General features: G+C 44.6%; 1 protein-coding gene across 2 annotated transcripts in view; it reads right to left on the bottom strand.

Moving 5' to 3' along the window:
• Positions 1 to 19,345, bottom strand: part of LOC129696154 (probable C-mannosyltransferase DPY19L4) — a 65,130-nt gene that overhangs the window by 44,812 nt on the left and 973 nt on the right. For both annotated transcript variants that reach the window (XM_055633685.1, XM_055633686.1), the window contains exons 2-6: positions 16,497 to 16,721; positions 12,188 to 12,309; positions 8,371 to 8,461; positions 4,567 to 4,688; positions 2,963 to 3,108 (exon numbers count right to left, since the gene is read on the bottom strand). In XM_055633685.1, coding sequence (XP_055489660.1) covers positions 2,963 to 3,108; positions 4,567 to 4,688; positions 8,371 to 8,461; positions 12,188 to 12,309; positions 16,497 to 16,721 — 706 coding nt within the window. The remainder of the gene's footprint in view (positions 1 to 2,962; positions 3,109 to 4,566; positions 4,689 to 8,370; positions 8,462 to 12,187; positions 12,310 to 16,496; positions 16,722 to 19,345) is intronic.

Genomic DNA, 19,345 nt, shown 5'->3' with positions numbered 1-19,345 from the left:
TATGTTCTAGCCAACATATAGCCTTCAACTAACAGTAAATCGGAAACTCTTCCTGACAATTTCACCACAGGGTATAGTGGGGGACCTCATTGAAACGTACCGAACAGTGAAAGGCCTGGATAGAGTGGTCACCCTGGCCCCAAACTCTTTGAATCACTTCCCTCTAGAAGGCAACTCCGGACTGTGAAAAGCTGCCACAGCCAGACATAAAAACAGCTTTTTTTCCCCCACGAGTAGTAGCTCTACTCAATGACCAAAAACATGTAGCCTCCTTTTGCTCTGGTATTTTATTTAATTCACATGTTGAATCGATAATGTTTTATTATTAATGTTTAATGTATTATGTGTCATTCCCAACTGTCAATGTATGTCATGTTGTCACTTGCGGGTGGAGCACCAAGGCAAATTCCTTGTATGTGAATGCTTGGCCAATAAACTTATTCATTCATTCATGCGTAGAGCATGTTTCCACTATTGGGAGAGTCTAGGACAAGAGGGCACAGCCTCAGGTCGCTACCAAGAACAGATGCATGGCAAATTATTTCAAACATAAAACTATACCTGGGAACGTGTGAATAGGATGGGTGGAACAGTTGACTGAATACCTCATTTCATTGCGAGTCATAAATCACCACCTTCTGATCCAATTTCTGTTGTTCATTTAAAAATGCTCCACACGCATTTATGGTATAGTCATCATATAGCTTGGAAACATGACTTTCGGCCCACCTTGCCCACACCGACCAACATGCCCCATCTACACTAGTCCCACCTGCCTGTGCTTGGCCCATAACCCTCTAAACCCTCTAAACCTGTCCTATCCATTTACATGTCCAAATGTCTCTTAAATGTTATGAAAGTACCTGCCTCAACCACCTTCTCTGGCAGCTCGATCTATACACCCACCATCCTTTGAGTAAAAAAAGTTGGCCCTCGGGTTCCAATTAAGTCCTTTCCCCCCCTCGTCTTAAACCTACGTCATCTAGTTCTCAATTCCCCTGTTTTGGGTAAAGACTGTACATTTACCCGATGTATTCCTCTCAAGATTTTGTATACGGGAAACATTAATGGCAATGAAATCTGTCCCAGGATGAATCACAAGTCTCTGGAACAGTTGCTTTACAATGCTGAGAATTATATTCTACACTCTGTATCCGCCACTTTTCACCAGAGATGCTGGCTGACCCGCTGTTACTCCAGGACTTTGCAGTTTTTTTCTCATAAATCAGCATCTGCAGTTCTACAAAGAATTTCACCACGACATGCCACACGTGATAATAAATTCTCTCCAAATTATGTATCATTGCTTTTGTTTCATTTTATTTATATATTTGTAATTTGCTTATTTTAACTGTAAGGTGTCCTTGAGTGTCCTGAAAGGTGCCCATAAATAACATTTATTATTATTATTATTATTATTATTATTATAATAATTCATTCATTCCTTGGGGCTACTCTTTGCTTTATCTGTTGTATTTGAGTTTGACGATTGTATTTATGTACAGAATTAACTAATCTCTATGGATAGCATGCAAAACATAGCTTTTTCACTGTACATGTGACAATAAACCTGAACCGGCAGAGCTGATCCAATGGGCGAGACATTTAGGAAACAAGCCGAAACAAACCTCGCCCATTTGGTGCATAATTTACACACAAGGTCAAAATGAATAAATTTAAAAGGTGGAGTCTTTATCCTGCCCCCACACCTCTTTTCCAGCTATCTCTTCCCACCCCCTTACAATCAGTCCAAAGTAGGGTCTCAACCCAGAGCATCATCTACCCATTCCTCCACTAATGCCGTCTGAACAGGCACAGCGGTGGAATTGCTGCCTTACAGCGCCGGAGACCCAGGTACGATCCCGACTACGGGTGCTGTCTGTACGGAGTTTGTACGTTCTCCCCGTGACCTGCGTGGGTTTTCTCCGAGATCTTCGGTTTCCTCCCACACTCCAAAGGCGCACAGGTTTGTAGGTGAATTGGCTTGGCATAAATATAAATTGTCTCGTGTGTGTTTGAGTAGGATAGTGTTAATGTGCAGGGGTCGCTAGTCGGCGCGGACTCAGTGGGCCGAGGGCCTGCTTCCGGGCTCCATCTCTAAACCAAACCCACCAAATTCCTCCAGCATTTTGTTTTTATGCTCGACATTGATGAATCAATCCTCCAGCTTTTGTCAGTCATTGCTTTAATCTGGAATGTGATCATGTGCTTTATCACAAATCTGGATTTTAATCTGGACGATGTATGACCATCAGACTTCATATTGTCCTCTCACTTTTTAAAATTTCATATTTATTAAGTAAAACAACGGGTCACATTGTCTCAGAGCCTGCCCTACATGTCAGGGGTTACAGGGAGAAGGCAGGAAAATGAGGTTAGGAGGGAGAGATAGATCAGCCATCATTGAATGGCATAGACTAGATGGGCCAAATGGTCCAATTCTGCTCCTTTCACTTTTGACCTTACGACCACTGCTGGATTTGCAGCCTGCCCTGACTTACTGTTTGACACCGTGTCTAGATATTACACCCATGTGTGTTTATATTTTATGTTTTATTGAGTTTCGAAGAATGAAGGGGGACTTCATTGAAAGGCTTGGATAAAGCGAATGTGGAGAGGATAGTTTCCACTAGTGGGAGAGTCTAGGACGAGAGGTCATAGCATCAGAAATATAGGACTTGCATTTAGGAAGGAGACGAGGAGAAATTTCTTTAGTCAGAGGGTGGTGAATCTGTGGAATTCTGCCACAGAAGGCAGTGGAGCCCAAGCCAGGATATTTTTCAGGCAGAGATAGATAGATTCTTGATACGGGTGTCAGAGGTTATGGGGAGAAGGCAGGGGAATGGTTTAGGAGGGAGAGATAGATCAGCCATGATTGAATGGGGGAGTAGACTTCTTGGGCCGAATAGCCTAATTCTACTGCTATCACATGATTTTATGACAAGATGGGACTAAGTCTTACCGGTTAATAATGTACCAAACTACCGTCAGCATGCCTGCCATCCAGGTCCCACTCAGCATCCAGCTTGTGACGTATAGTGCAGTCACGTAAACTGCTTGCAACCCAAATATAATACCAATGTAAAAATATACAGGCTCAATTGCCTCCTAAAATGAAAAAAAAAAGGGACTTAGTAACACCAAACACCTTTGCTATCCTTGACCGGACTTTGCTGGCTTTACCTTGCACTAAACGTTGTTACCTTATCATGTATCTAGAGACTGTAAATGGATTGAATATAATCATGCATTGACTTTCTGCTGACTGGATAGCACGCAACAAAAAACATTTCACTGTACCTCGGTACACGTGAACATAAACTGAACTGAACTTAATTATAATTGGTGTTATTCACCACATAGTTATAGAAAATGGACAAGAGCAAGATGGTTAAGCAGATTCTGTGTAAGATACCACAGTGGCAATTCCACAACTCTGTTTTAGTTCAAGGCCAGTAAGCTATATCCTGTCCTTCAGCACCCAGCATTTTGCTTATCTTGACCAAAATTCTTCTTTCACAATGTACCAGACACCTTTTTTAGGGTTGGGGGGGGAGGGGGGGGGGGGGGGGGGCCGTAGAGAGTGATACTACATTACTATTCCAAAGTCAGTGCAGGTATGTAGGTGAATTGGCTTCTGTAAATCGCCCCCAGTGGGGCTGCGGTCTGCGGAGCTTCTAGCTGCAGGCGTGGTGTGGACTTACCTTCTGGAGTCTGGGATCCCTTGCCGGGGATCGCCGGAGAAGAGCGCCGACCACCGGCCTATAACATCCTGAAGCCGCGGACTCTGGTAGGGAAAGTGCCGATTCGGGCACTCCAAGCGTGTGTGTTTGACCGTCCCGACGTCAGAAGTTTGATCATCCCGACGACAGGGCCTGTACATCTGGCTGTCCGTAGCGGCGACTACGAAGGGTTTACGTCCCCGACCACGGATGAACAAAGGAGGAGGACTGACTGAACTTTGTTGCCTTCCACCACATTGAAGAATGCTGTGGTGGATGTTTGTGTTAAATTCTATTGTGTATTGTGCGTTCATTTTTTTAAGTGTATTGCTGCTGGCAAATTCATTTCACTGCACCTTCGGGTGCATGTGATGAATAAAATTGACTTTGACTTTAGTGTGTAGGGACCAACTAGTGTATGGGTGGGTGATCGCTGGTCGCATGGACTCCGTCTGAAGGGCCTGTTTCTATGCTTATCTCTAAACTAAACTACATCTCCTGTGTTGCTGCAAGTAAGAATTGACAATAAAACACTCTCGACTCTTGACCTGAATGCAGGAGAATAGGAGGGAGCTGAATGATTCAAAGTGTACCATTGTTATCTGACACCCCCATCATCGCAGTTTTGCTATATCGAACACAGCTGTAATCAATAGCTTTCATTGCACCCATTAATGCAATGCACTCATTAATGCAATGCACTCATTAATGCAAACAATTATTCTTCTGATGCCATTAAATACACAGAGATTACATTTGATTAATTGAAATTAGTAATGCAAAATTGAAAATAAATTACATTCAAGTATCCGAAAGGTAAAGTACACCAAGGCAGATTACATACCCCACTACCAGTGATACGGTACAGGATGCCTGTGAAGACCTCTGGATACAGACTGATTTGCTGTACTGAATTAAGGGTCCTTAATGATAATGTCTTGTTATCATGTGTCAGTTCAAAAAAGCCTAATTTAAAAAAAAAGGTAACAAAGAAAATCATTTTCTATCAAAGAGGAAGACAAAAATTATGCAACATACCAAAAATGGAAAATAACATTTTACACTGAAACTGTACACCACCAGACTCAAAGATGCAGAACAAAGCTTAAAATTGCGCATACCACCAGACTCAGGAAAGGTTTCTCCCCTCTGTTATCGGGCTTCTGAACGGCCCTTCCATAAGCTGGGGCACTGTCCGATTCACCTCTACCCCATTGCGGACATTGGACTTTGTCTCTGGAACCTATGCGCTACAATGCTGAGAACTACATTCTGCACTCTGTATCTTCCTCTTTGCTGCACCTATTGTACTCGAGTTTGACTTGATTGTATTTAGGTATAGTATTATCTGATCTGTTTGGATGCAAAACAAATCTTTTCACTGTACCTTATTATACTAACAATAATAAACTTAAACCTAAACTAAGCTTTTGCTCCATCCAAGTCCTCAAAAAATTGCAGAGAATTGTGAACACAGCACAGACCATCGCACAAACCAGCCTCCCTTACATTGACTCCATTTATACTTCCCTCTGCCTCAGCAAGACCAGCAGCATAATCAAGGTCGAGTCGCACCCCAGTCACTCCCTATTCTCCCCTCTCCCATCAGGCAAATGGTACAGAAGTTTGAAAAAGCACATCTCCAGATTCAGGGACAGTTTCTTCCCAGCTGTTATCAGGCAACTGAACCATCCTACCACCAACTAGAGAGCAGTGGTGAACTACTGCATTTCGTTGTCTCTGTACTTAATTGAAATTAAAATTGAATCTGAATCTGAATACTATCTACTTAATTGAATACCCTAAGACTATCTTTAATCAGACTTTATCTTGCACAAAACATTACTCGCTTTATCCTGTATCTGTACACTGTGAAAGGCTCGACTGTAAACATGTATTGTATTTCCACTGACTGGGGAGCAGGCAGCAAGAAGCTTTTCACTGTACCTCAGTACATGTCACAATCAATTAAACCAAACTAACTAAAGAGGGCAAGTCACTAACAGTTAAGATTATTGTCACGTGTACCGAGGTACAGCGAGAAGCTTCTTGTTGCCTGCTACCCAGTCAACGGAAAGACAATACATGATTACAATTGAGCCTTTTACAGTGTATATCAGCACCTAGTCTTTCCATCACCTTTGGAAACTTTTATTGCTTTTTATCAATGAGGACAAAAGTTGTGCCAATGAAAGTCAAGGAAGCCATTATGAGACTGAGAAACTAGAATAAAACTGTTAGAGACATCAGCCCAACCTTAGGTTTACCAAAATCAACTGTTTGGAACATCATTTTTCATAGCAAAAGGATTTGAGTATAAGAGCAGGGAGGTTCTACTGCAGTTGTACAGGGTATTGGTGAGACCACACCTGGAGTATTGCATACAGTTTTGGTTTCCTAATCTGAGGAAAGACATTCTTGCCATAGAGGGAGTACAGAGAAGGCTCACCAGACCGATTCCTTGGATGTTAGGACATTCATATGAAGAAAGACTGGATAGACTCGGATTGAGGGGGGGGGATCTTATAGAAACTTACAAAATTCTTAAGGGGTTGGACAGGCTAGATGCAGGAAGATTATTCCCGATGTTGGGGAAGTCCAGAACAAAGGGTCACAGTTTAAGGATAAGAGGGAAGTCTTTTAGGACCGAGAAGAGAAAAACATTTTTTGCACAGAGAATGGTGAATCTGTGCAATTCTCTGCCACAGAAGGTAGTTGAGGCCAGTTCATTGGCTATATTTAAGAGGGAGTTAGATGTGGCCCTTGTGGCTAAAAGGATCAGGGGGTAGGGAGAGAAGGCAGGTACAGGATACTGAGTTGGATGATCAGCCATGATCATATTGAATGGCGGTGCAGGCTCGAAGGGCCGAATGGCCTACTCCTGCACCTATTTTCTATCATTGAGAATAAAGAGAGCACTGGTGAGCTTACTAATCGCAAAGGGACTGACAGGCCACGGAAGACCTCCACAGCTGATGACAGAAAAATTATCTCTATAATAAAGAAAAATCCCCAAGCACCTGTCCGACAGATCTGAAACACTCTTCAGGAGTCAGGTGTGGATTTGTCAATGGCCACTGTCTGCAAAAGACTTCATGAACAGAAATACAGAGGCTACACTGCAAGATGCAGACCACTGGTTAGCTGCAAAAATAGGATGGCCAGGTTACAGTTTGCCAAGAAGTACTTAAAAGAGCAACCACAGTTCTTGAAAAAGGTCTTGTGGACAGATGAGACAAAGATTAACATATCAGACTGATGGCAAGAGCAAAGTATGGAGGAGGGAAGTAACTGCCCAAGATCCAAAGCATACCACCTCATCTGTGAAACACGGTGGTGGGGGTGTTATGACCTGGGCATGTATGGCTGCTGAAGGTATTGGCTCATTTATCTTCATTGATGATACTGCTGATGGTAGTAGCATAATGAATTCTGAAGTGTATAGACACATCCTATCTGCTCAAGTTCAAGCAATGCCTCAAAACTCATTGGCCGGCGGTTCATTCTACAGCAAGACAATGATCGGAAACATACTGCTAAAGCAACAAAGGTGTTTTTCAAAGCTAAAAAATGGTGGCCAAGCCAATCACCCGATCTGAACCCAATTGAGCATGCCTTTTATATGCTGAAGAGGAAACGGAAGGGGACTAGCCCCCAAAACAAGCATATGCTAAAGATGGCTGCAATATAGGCCTGGCAGAGCATCACCAGAGAAGACACCCAGCAACTGGTGATGTCCATGAATCGCAGACTTCAAGCAGTCATTGCATGCAAAGGATATGCAACAAAATACTGAACATGACTACTTTCATTTACATGACATTGCTGTGTCCTAAACATTATGGTGCCCTGAAATACTGGAGGAAAGACTAGGTGCCGAGAGCTCTCTTATACCTGCATTAAAGATGTATTTAAAGACACCTGAGCAATTACAAACGCCTATGAAGCCATGTGTCCCAAACATTATGGTGCTCTGAAATGGGAGGACTATGTATAAATACTGCTGTAATTTCTACATGAAACCAAAATGTATAAAAATACCCTTTAATAAAATCTGACAATGTGCACTTTAACCGCATGTGATTTTTTTTCTATGACAAATCTCAAATTGTGGAGTACAGAGGCAAATAAATAAAGGACGGGTCTTTGTCCCAAACATTATGGAGGGCATTGAAGATTGTAGTTCAGGTCTACTCTCTGGTTGTGGACTACCATCTACCTCATTGGTGACCCTTGGACTATCCTCGACCGGACTTTGCTGGCTTTACCTTGCACTTTTACACATGTTCCTTGACCGATTGTCTTCCTCCATGCAAGGCATTCAGCCACACATCAGATGAGCTTGGTGAGAAGGTCTCTAGCAGGGACCTACCACACTAGAAGGTCTCCAGCAGGACCCTACCTCAAGCATGCAAAGGAAGGTCCACGCCAACGGGTTGCAAGCCAGCAATAAAATGTAGATCGTGAAGCATCGTTTACACAGACATGTCAGTCAGGAGCAAATACCAAGCTGAATTCTCAATGGGGAAAACAAAACTGCATTCACAGCTAGCTAAAAGTGTTACTAAAAGTTACACGTGTCATCAACCAATTTACAGATTTACCTCCAAAAATAACAAATTAATGCACATTGCATAACTTTAAATACCTTCTTGGATTGATGTTGCCTGCAACATCTTTTTATAATAATAGTAGTACAAGCCACTGTCAGCTTGGAAAGAGATTTCTCGTTCAAGTTCCTAAAGAAGAGAGAAATCAAAAATGATCAGTAAGTAATTGATAGTAATTACTATCACCATTATATAACATTGCGTGGGTGGGTGCTTGGTTGTTGCCAGAGGAGGTTGTTGGGGCAGGGACTATCGCAATGTTTAAGCAGCATTAGACAGGCTCAAGGATAGGACAGGTTTGGAGGGATACGAGCCAAATGCAGGCAGGTGGGACTAGTGTAGATGGGGCATGTTGGTCGGCGTGAGCAGGTTGTGCTGAAGGGTCTATTTCCTCGCTGTATCACTATGACTAGCCACAGTCCATTTGGAAAGAGATTTCTTGTTTATGATACCAAGTAGAGAAAGGCTTGGATAGAGTGGATGTGGAGAGGATGTTTGCACTAGTGGGAGTGACTAGTAGGACTCGTCATTGCCTCAGAAAATTGAGGGACGTTCTTTTATGAAGGAGATGAGGAGAATTTTTTTTAGTCAGAGGGTGGTGAATCTGTCAAATTCTTTGCCACAGAAGGTTGTGGAGGCCAAGTCAGTGGATATTTTTAAGGCAAAGATAGATAGATTCTCGATTAATACGGGTGACAGGTTATGAGGAGAAGACAGGAGAATGGGGTTATGAGGAAGAGATATATCAGCCATGATTGAATGGCGGAATAGTCGATGGGCCGAATGGCCTAATTCGACTCCTATCCCTTATGCACAGAATTAAGTTGATCAGTACGTGATTTGACATCATTCCTGGAACAATGTTAATAATGACAACTTGAAAATGTGTGTTTCAATGATTTTTAAGGGGAAATAAATCACTGGCCAGCAAATAAAGCCAAAAGGTGCACACTATTACATAACTTTGTGTGGAGGATGCATAAAAATAAAAAGAGGAGTGTTCAGGATATGGCTATGGAGAGGATATATATATATATAATATATATTCCGAAACGTCACCTGTCCACGTTGGGTCTGAGATGCAGCCTGACCTGATGCAGCCTGACCTGTTGAGTTACTCCAGCATTTTGTGTTCTTTTCTGATCCAAGGTTTATTGATTTTATAATTACAATGAATAATTGTACAACAAATTACAATTCATGATTGCAAGGTTTATAACACCATTCATATTCAGAAATAAAGGGTTTGAAGGGTTGGGGTGGCACTGTGACACAGCGGAAGGGTTGCTGCCATACAGCTCCAGATCCCCGGGTTCGATCCTGACTACTGGTGCTGTCCGTATAGAGTTTGTACGTTCTCCCCTTGACCTGCGTGGGTTTTCTCCGAGTGCTCCGGTTTCCTCCCACCTCCAAAGACGCACAGGTTTGTAGGTTAATTGGCTTTGGTAAAATTCAAAAGTATCGCTCGTGTGTAGGATAGCGTTAGTGCGCGGGGATTGCTGGTCGGCACGGACTCAGTGGGCAGAAGGGCCTATTTCCACACTGCATCTCTAAACTAAACTAAGCCCATGCCTACAAAAAGGAAGCAGACATTTTACACCAACTAACCAGTTTCCTTTTCAGGAAGAGTTCCCAAACATTTGGTTTTAATATTCACTACAACCTGGAAGTAAGATAAAACAAATCTCTCCTTGATCACTTCATACTTCTTTATATCAGGGAAGCTGGTAGGTGACATCTGCAATAAAATCTTGTTCTGAATTTCCATAGACCAACAAAAACACAAATTAAACAGCAGGAAGACTAACTTTTAGGAGAGTTCAGAGAACAAAAAAAATATTTGTGTCCTTTAGCAGTACTGCACAGATCAGGCTCTTCAGCCCACCTTGTCCATGCAGACCGTTGACATATTGGGCTAGTTTCATTAGATTGGATTCAGTTTTCAGTTTAGTTTATGGTCATGTGTACCGAGCAACAGGGAAAAGCCTTTGTTGCGCGCTAACCAGCCAGCGGAAAGACAATACATGATTACAATCGATACATTTACAATGTACAGGTACGTGACGTTTGGTGCAAGGTAAAGCCAGTAAAGTCCAATCAACGATAGTCTGAGGGTCACCAATTAAGTAGATAGCAGTTTAGGACTACTCTCTAGTTGTTAGTAGGATGATTCAGTTGCCTGATAACAGCTGGGAAGCAACTGTCCCTGAGCGTCCACTTTATCCATGCCCCATGTTGGTTCATGAGTCATAGGAGCAGAATTAGGCCATTCGGCCCATTGAGGACCAGGGGTGGGAGAAAGAAAATCTTTGGAAAGACACAAAATGCTGGTGTAACTCAGCATCAATGGAGCACACAGATAGGTGACATTTTGAGCTGATTATCGGGATGGGGGGAAAGAAAGCTGGAAGAGAGGAGAGGCAGATCAAAGCATGACAGGTCATCAGTGAACACAGGGAAGAAGGAGGGGGGGGAAGTTGGGTGGTTGGACAAAGACCAGAGATGCGCGCGCGCGACACACACACACACACACACGCACGGTGGGAGACAGTAGGATTGATGAGTTGCGAATTGTGTAGGTCGAGGATTGTAGTAGTAGTAGGCCCCTCTTGGTCATGATTGACCATGGGTGATGCATCCTAGTCGGATGCAAGCCTGGGCGATGTCATATGGAGGACAGGCTGTTGCCCACGCAGCACAACCCCCCCCCTCTCCACGTCGCTGATCGATCCAAAGGAACAGCCGGGCCATTACAGTTTGGCACCAGCGCCATCGCAGGAGCTGCCAGAGCGAGGTTGTAGACAACGACAAACTGCCTTAAGGGCTCAGACTCCGGATTTTCTCGAGGTTTACTCCAGGAGCCTTTTCCATGACTGGATATGGCCACAAGGCAGTGGAGGTTTTAAATCAGAGTTTTCCCTCTCCTAGGTGGACGGCCTTCCCAGGCTGACGAGCCCCATCTACCCGAGACTGGTGGGGGTGGGAGCGTCTACCTTCCTGTGCAGGTCTATAGAACCTGCCCACTGTTGAGGTTTGATGATGTGTGGATTGGAGATTGGAGAGGGAGTAGTTGGAGAGGGAGGAGAGGGGAGAGACCAGGACAGCCAGGGCTCAGGGGAGAGGTGGAGAGGGGAGAGACCAGGACAGCCAGGGCTCAGGGGAGAGGTGGAGAGGGGAGAGACCAGGACAGCCAGGGCTCAGGGGAGAGGTGGAGAGGGGAGAGACCAGGACAGCCAGGGCCAGGACAGCCAGGGCTCAGGGGAGAGGTGGAGGGGTAGAGGGGGGAGTTTGTTTTGTGGAGGTTACCTGAAGTTGGGAGAATTCACTGCTCCTACCATTGGGTTTAGTCTAGTTTAGTTTTGGTAAAATGTGGAAACAGACCCTTGGGCCCACTGAGTCCATGCCGACCAGCAATTTCCACACACTGTCCCAGTTGGGCGTTATTTACGTGTCATTTACGCGACATCATTTACGCATCACGACGCATGACGCGTGGTGAGACGTGGTGGCGAAGACAGTGACGCAAGGTAGCGCGTGGCACCCCAGGATTTTGGGATTCTCAAAATCCTCGCACGCCACCTGCGTGACGCGCAAATGCTACCCAAGTGGGACAGGCCCTTAACACTATCCTCCACACACTAGGGACAATTAACACACGCAGGTCACGGGGAGAAGGTACAAACTCCATACAGACAGCACCCGTAGTCAGGATCGAACCCGGATCACTGCCGCTGTGAGGTGGCAACTCTACCACTGCACCACCATTGTAGGCTACCCAAGTGGAATTTGTATCATCAGTGGGCATTATCATCATCAGTATATACAGCAAACCTGCGGATTTACTGACAATCTCACCTGTTTGCTGGAAAACCAGAATTTTCTTTCATGAAATGTGGAAAGATACACAGCATACAGCATTCCACTCGCGATCGCTGCCCAGCTACCAAAGAAAACCTTTGCCCACTGATGAAGGGCAGCTGCAAAACAATTTAGTTGATAAAAAAAAAACTTTTAAATTCTCACACAAATACAAATTACAGAAATCTCACACAAAACATTCATAAATTCATAAGTTATTCATAGGAGCAGAATTAGGCAAGTCGACCCACCAAGTCTACTCTGCCATTCAATCATGGCTGATCTATCTTCCCCCCTCAACCCCACTCTCCTGCCTTCCCTCCATAACCCTTGACGCCCGTAATAAAACGTACCCCAAAGACATACAGGTTTGTAGGTTAACTGGCTTTGGCAAAAATTGTAAATTGCCCCGAGTGTGCGTTGGATAGCGTTAGCGTGTGGGAATCGTTGCTCGGCACGGACTCGGTGGGCCGAAGGGCCTGTTTCTGCGCTGTATCTCTAAACTAAACTAAACAAGGGTCAATCAATCTCAGCCTTAAAAATATCCACAGTCGTCTTTGGCAATGAATTTCACAGATTCACCACTCTCGGACTAAAGAAATTCCTGCTCATCTTTCTAAATGCACGTCCTTTTATTCTGAGGCAACGTTTATATATTTTTACATTAATATCTCATACAAATTATAAAAACAGGAACCTTACAATTAATGGCACCTTCTTTTCTCTCCAAGGGATGTTGAAAAACAAATGCACTTTAGTCCAGCTTTGTGAATTAACTCATTATTCATGTCCACCTCAAGTTACAACTCAGAGAGACAAGAAACTGCACATGCTGCGTCACGAAAAAAAGGCACAAAGTGCTGGAGTAATTCAGCGGGTCAGGCAGCATCCCTGGTGAACATCTATCCAGATATTTGAGAGTTGAACACCAGGACTAAAACTGTATGGGATCAATGACTCTGTGGTGGAGCCGTTGCCTCATAGTGCTAGAGACCCGGGTTCGATCCTGTCCTCAGGTGCTGTCTGGGTGGAGTTTACACGTTCTCGCTGTGACTGCGTGGGTTTCCTCCGGGTGCCCTGGTTTCCTCCCACTCCAATGATGGGCCAGTTTGTAGCTTAATTGGCCTCTGTAAATTACTCCAAGTGTGTAGGGAGTGGATGCAAAAGTCAATAGATGCAGGAATAGTGCGAACAGGTGATCGATATTCAGTGGGCCAAAGGGCTTGTTACGATGCTGTACCTCTGACCGACTCTAAACTAAACAGTGGACAACATTTTCAGAGGACAGAGGTTTAAGAATGGAGTGTTACATCAGGGGTATCATTCATCTTCCTGCAACTGGGTCAATGTCACGAATATTTAACTTTTTAGAGAAACAGCATGGAAACAGGCCCTTCGGCCCACCGACCAACGATCACCCGTACACTAGTTTAGTTTAGAGATACAATGTGGAGACAGTCGCACCGAGTCCACGTGGATCATCCATCACCCACCCACACTAGTTCTAGGTTAACCCAGTTTTGCATCCTGCGCGACTTGGGAATGTGGGAGGAAACCAGAGCACCTGGAGAAAAGCCACACGGTCACAGGGAGAACGTACAAACTCCGGAATCAGGATCGAACCTGGATCTCTACCGCTCCAGCACTGTCCCGAATATCGGCACCTTCCAAACTGCTGTTGAAGCCGGGCCCGAGCCTCGCCTTGCGCTGGGGGGGGGGGGGGGGGGGGGGGTGGGGGGTAAGAACAATGCGCGGGTATTTGTAACTTGTAAGCGCCCCTTATGAGCGACTGTTTGCATACCTTGGCAAGGTAGGCAAGCAAAGAATTTCAGTGTGACTTGTCACTTGTGATCATAAAGTATTCTATCAGAAGCATACAAGAGTGCACGGATCATTGCTGTTTGTTGACAATGGCTTTTGTGTGAGGATTGAAGTTTTCATCTTCAAAAAAAAAAAGTGGGTCAGATCAAAGGTCAGATCATCGTACACATCCCGCTCTTGCATGTGTGGATATTTCTCGGACGCACTCCAGCCCATGTTAGTCACCTCATCAAAACATACAAGGTTGCTGCAAAAAGTCGTTTTTCTAGGGCAAAGGACTGTGACAGGAAGATTCATCTTCCGCCCCCACCCCCCAAACACAGCCTGCACTTCTTACAAAAGCATCCACTTGGAACAAAACCAATATTATATCTTTGGAAATCAAATGTGGTAATTATTGGAGTCATGCAACAGGGAAACAGGCCCTTCGGCCCAACTTGCCCGTGCTGACCAAGATGCCCCAACTACACCAGTCCCACCTATGGGCATTTGGCCCATATCCTTCTAAACCTTTCCTAACTATGTACCTGTCCAAATGTCTTATAAATGTTGTTATTGTACCAGCCTCAACTACCTTTGCTGGCAGCCTATTCCATTCACCCACCCCCCACCGAGTGAAAAAGTTGCCCCTCGGGTTACAAGGTTAGTTCCCGGGATGGCGGGACTGTCATATGCTGAGAGAATGGAGCAGCTGGGCTTGTACACTCTGGAGTTTAGAAAGATGAGAGGGAATCTCATTGAAACATATAAGATTGTTAAGGGCTGAGACACGCTGGAGGCAGGAAACATGTTCCCGATGTTGGGGGAGCCCAGAACCAGGGGCCCCAGTTTAAGAATAAGGAGTAAACCATTTAGAACAGAGACGAGGAAACACTTTTTCTCACAGTGAATGTTGAATCTGTGGAATTTCCTCAGAGTGCGGTGGAGGCAGGTTCACTGGATGCTTTCAAGAGAGAGCTAGATAGGGCTCTTAAAGATAGTGGAGTCAGGAGATATGGGGAGAAGGCAGGAACGGGGTACTGATTGGGGATGATCAGCCATGATCACATTGAATGGCGGTGCTGGCTCGAAGGGCCAAATAATAATAATAATAATTGTATTTATAGAGCACTTTAAAAACAAACATAGCTGCAACAAAGTGCTGTACATCACTAATCATTGACAAAAAAGTTAATACAGACCAAAAATAACAATCAAAAGAAATAGTAGGAAAAGACATGTAAAATAAAGAAACATCAAAAACACCACAAACAGAAGCAAAGCCTCAGGCATGGTCAAAAGCCAGGGAGTACAAATGCGTTTTAACACTGGATTTGAAGATGGACAGTGAGGGGGCCTGTCTGATGTGCAACGGCAGGGTGTTCCAGAGTGCCGGAGCAGCAACAGAGAAGGCTCTATCCCCTCTGAGCCTCCGACTAGACCTCGGGAGTTTGTACGTTCAATGGCCTATTCCTGCACCTATTGTCTATTGTCAGGTTCCTATTAAATCTTTTCCCGCTCACCTTAAACCTATATCCTCTGATTCTTGATTCCCCTACCCTATTCCCCTCATGATCTTAAGGTCACCCATCATCCTGCACTGTAAGGAGTGAAGTCCCAGTCTCCCCAACTTCTCCCATTAGCTTAGGCTCTGAACTCCTGGCAACATCCTAATAAATCTTCTCTGCACTCTTTCCGGCTTAACAGCGCCTATCCAATACAATACAATATAACTTTATTTATCCCAGGAGGGAAATGGATCTGCCAGCAGTCATGAAAACACAAAACACATGAAGCATGAAATTAAAGTGACGAGTGGAAAGGCTTGGGGGATATGCAAAGATTGTGGGGGGAGGGGGGGGGGGGGGGGGGGGTTTGGGAGGTCAGTCTCAGCATCAATCCAAGAGCTGGGTGACCAAAATTGAACACTATTCTCCAAATGTGGCCTCACCGCATGTGGTCCAGCCTTCTTGAGCACCTTATTTTCAAGCCACTTTCAAGGAACTATACGCCTGCACTCCTAAATCCTTCTGGTCTACAACACACCCCCGGAGCCCGGCCATTCATTGAGAAGGTCCTGCCCTGACTTGACTTCCCAAAATTTAGTTCCACTTATAGTTTAGAGATACAGCGCGGAAATAGGTCCTTTGGACCACCAAAGTCTGCCCCGACCACCAATCCTCGCACATTAACACTCTACTACACACACAAGGAACCATTTATAAATTATACCGAGCCAATTAGCCTACAAACCTGCACATCTTTGGAGTGTGGGAGGACCCGGAGAAAACCCATACAGGTCACGGGGAGACCGTACAAACTCCTTACAGACAGTACCCATAGTCGGGATCGAACCTGGGCCCCTGGCGCTGTAAGGCAGCAACTCTGCCGCTGCGCCACCTTGCCACTCTTATCAGCACTTATTCTGTAACTGTGACAATATTTTAGCACCAAATCTCTAAGCCACAGTGCCGGATTAGTTAGAGCAAGAAATACAAATACTTACGCTTCCATTTTGTACCCTTGATTCCTGTATCATTCTTGCCATTTGGTGTCACTTCTTCAGCCCTCAAGGAGATTTCTTCGGCACTGGTTTGTTCACTCACATCTTTCACTGGTGACTCTTCATGGCACGCATCTGCTGCTGATTCCTCCAGCTTTGCCTCCTCTCGAACAGCACATTCTTCCAGGCATTTCGGTTTTCTTCTCTTCCTCGTCTCTATCATTTCACCTTCAATGTAAAGGCAGTTTCATAAATAAAATGACCATGTACCACTTTGAGCTCAACAGCATCAAGATCAAGATGGTGCCCAACGCAAGCGACTCGGTGCCGGTCACAGAAGTGGATCTGCAATCACGCGTTACAATCACTCCACTCTATTCAATCTCCATGTCTACAGCAAGTTTACTCTGTACACTGTGGATGGCTCGATTGTAATCCTCTATTGTCTTTCCGTTGACTCCTGCAAGTCCAGATACACCACATCCACTGGCTCGCCCTTATCCATTCTACTTGTTACATCCTCAAAAAATTCCAGTAGATTAGTCAAGCATGATTTCCCTTTCATAAATCCATGCTGAATTTGACCAAATCCCGTCACTGCTTTCCAAATGCACTGCTATAACACCTTTATTAATCATCTCCAGAATCTTCCCCACCTCCGATGTAAGGTTAACTCGTCTATAATTCCCTGTTTCCTCTCTCCCTCCTTTCTTAAAATGTGAAATTGGCTACCCTCCAGTCCACAGGAACTGATCCAGAGTCAAGAGAACATTGGAAGCGTTTTCTGCCCTTGGCTATTTCGCAGATCTACTCATACCGATTCGACAGCATCCAAGCTAATGTCTCTCCTTGCTATTGCATTAATCTCCTCTTTAACCAGCAATGCCACCCCACCTCCTCTTCCTTTCTGTCTATCCTTCCTGAATATCGAATACCCCTGCAAGTTTAGCTCCCAGCCTTGGTCACCCTAGAGCCATGTCTCCGTAATTCCAACAATATCATATCCCTCAACTATTAACTGCGCATTCAATTCATCCACCTTATTTTGAATGCTCCTTGCATTAAGGCACAAAGCTTTCAGGTTAGTTTTTTCCTATCTCCCTTCTACCTTTTGCGTCAGTCCTCCTTTTATGGCCCTCTGTCTCCTTGCATTGGGTCCCAACTGCCTGCCCTGTTAGTTTAAATGCTCAACCTTTCCTACACTCTCTTTCCCGTTAGCTGCACGGACACATGTCCATGTTGTTGTCCACCCCCCCCCCTTCACTTTCGCAATAACTTCCTAATATTGTTTAGTTTGGAGATACGGCATGGAAATAGGAACTTTGGCCCATCGAGTCTGTGTTGATCACTGATCGCTCATTCACTAGTTCTATATTATCCCACTTTCACATCGACACCCTACATAGCAGGGACAGGCTAATTAATCTACAAACCCACACATCTTTGGGATATGGCAGGAAACTGGAGCACCCGGAGGAAACCCACAGGGTCAATGGGAGAAGGTGCAAACTCCATGCAGACAACAATCGAGATCAGGATCAAATCTGAATCTCTGGTGTTGTATGGCAGCAACTGGACTAGTTGTAGCACAGTGCCGCCCAATGTATTCAATGACAATACACATGTATTATATCAGGGAGATACAATATCTACAATTGATCTTATAGAGGTTATAAAATCATGAGAGAAAATAGATCGGATAGGCACACAGATTCTCTTGCACAGAATAGGGGACCTAGAGGACATCATAGGTTTAAGGTGAAGGCGGCAGGATTTAATAGAGTAACTGTGAGGTAACTGGTTTTTTTTTTTTTTAAACATAAAGGATGGTGGGTTTATGGAACATGCTGCCAGAGGAGGTAGTTGAAGCAGTAACTATCGCAAAGTTTAAGAAACAATTAGATAGGTACATGGATGGGCCAAACGCAGATGGGACTAGTGTAGATGAGGCATGTTGGTCGGTGTGGGCCAGTTAGGCCAAAGGGCCCGTTTCCACGATGCATGACTGACATCTCCATAATATTGTAAATATACAAGATATCCCTAATCTCATATTGGAGATATTACAAAACACAAGGCCAACACTGTGGGCGGCTCGATTGTGTAATCATGTATTGTCTTTCCGCCGACTGGTTCGCACGCAACAAACGCTTTTCACCATACCTCGGTACACGTGACAAGAAACAAAACTCAGCACACATTAGGGGGATTGACACAAAATGCTGGAGTTATTCATCGAGACAGACAGCATCTCTGGAGAGAAATGGTGACGTTTCGGGGTCAAGACCTTTCTTCAGACTGGGGGATATTATAATACTTCACAATATTAGAGATCGGATGACTTGTTTTGTGTTAACAGAACAATATTCAAACTTGAGAAAGAACTGCAGATGCTGGAAAACTCAAAGGTAGACAAAAATGCTGTTGGAACTCAGTGGGTGAGGCAGCGCCTACGGAGAGAAGAAATAGGCGCCGTTTTGAGTCGAGAACCGATGTTTCGGATCTCGACCCAAGACGGCGCCTATTACTTCTCTCCATAGATGCTACCTCACCCGCTGAGTTCCACCAGCATTTTTGTCTACCTCCTAATATTCAAGCTTGAGATTGGTATATTGCAACATTGGCGAGACATTGCAATACCCATTGACAACACACATTGCCAGCACAGCCTAGATTTACTTGAAGAGTCATAGTGATCCAGTGTGGAAACAGGTCCTTCAGCCCAATTTGCCCATACCGGCCAACATGTCCCAGCGACACCCGTCCCATCTGCCTGCGTTTGGTCCATATCGCTCCAAACCTCTCCTATCTAGGTTTCTTGAACTTTGGGATAGTCCCTGCCTCCACTACAT

The sequence above is a fragment of the Leucoraja erinacea genome, chromosome 4 (assembly GCF_028641065.1).
Source record: "Leucoraja erinacea ecotype New England chromosome 4, Leri_hhj_1, whole genome shotgun sequence".
NCBI lineage: Eukaryota > Metazoa > Chordata > Chondrichthyes > Rajiformes > Rajidae > Leucoraja > Leucoraja erinaceus.
The sequence above is the reverse complement of the archived record's forward strand: the minus strand, read 5'-3'. Positions and strand labels throughout refer to the sequence as shown.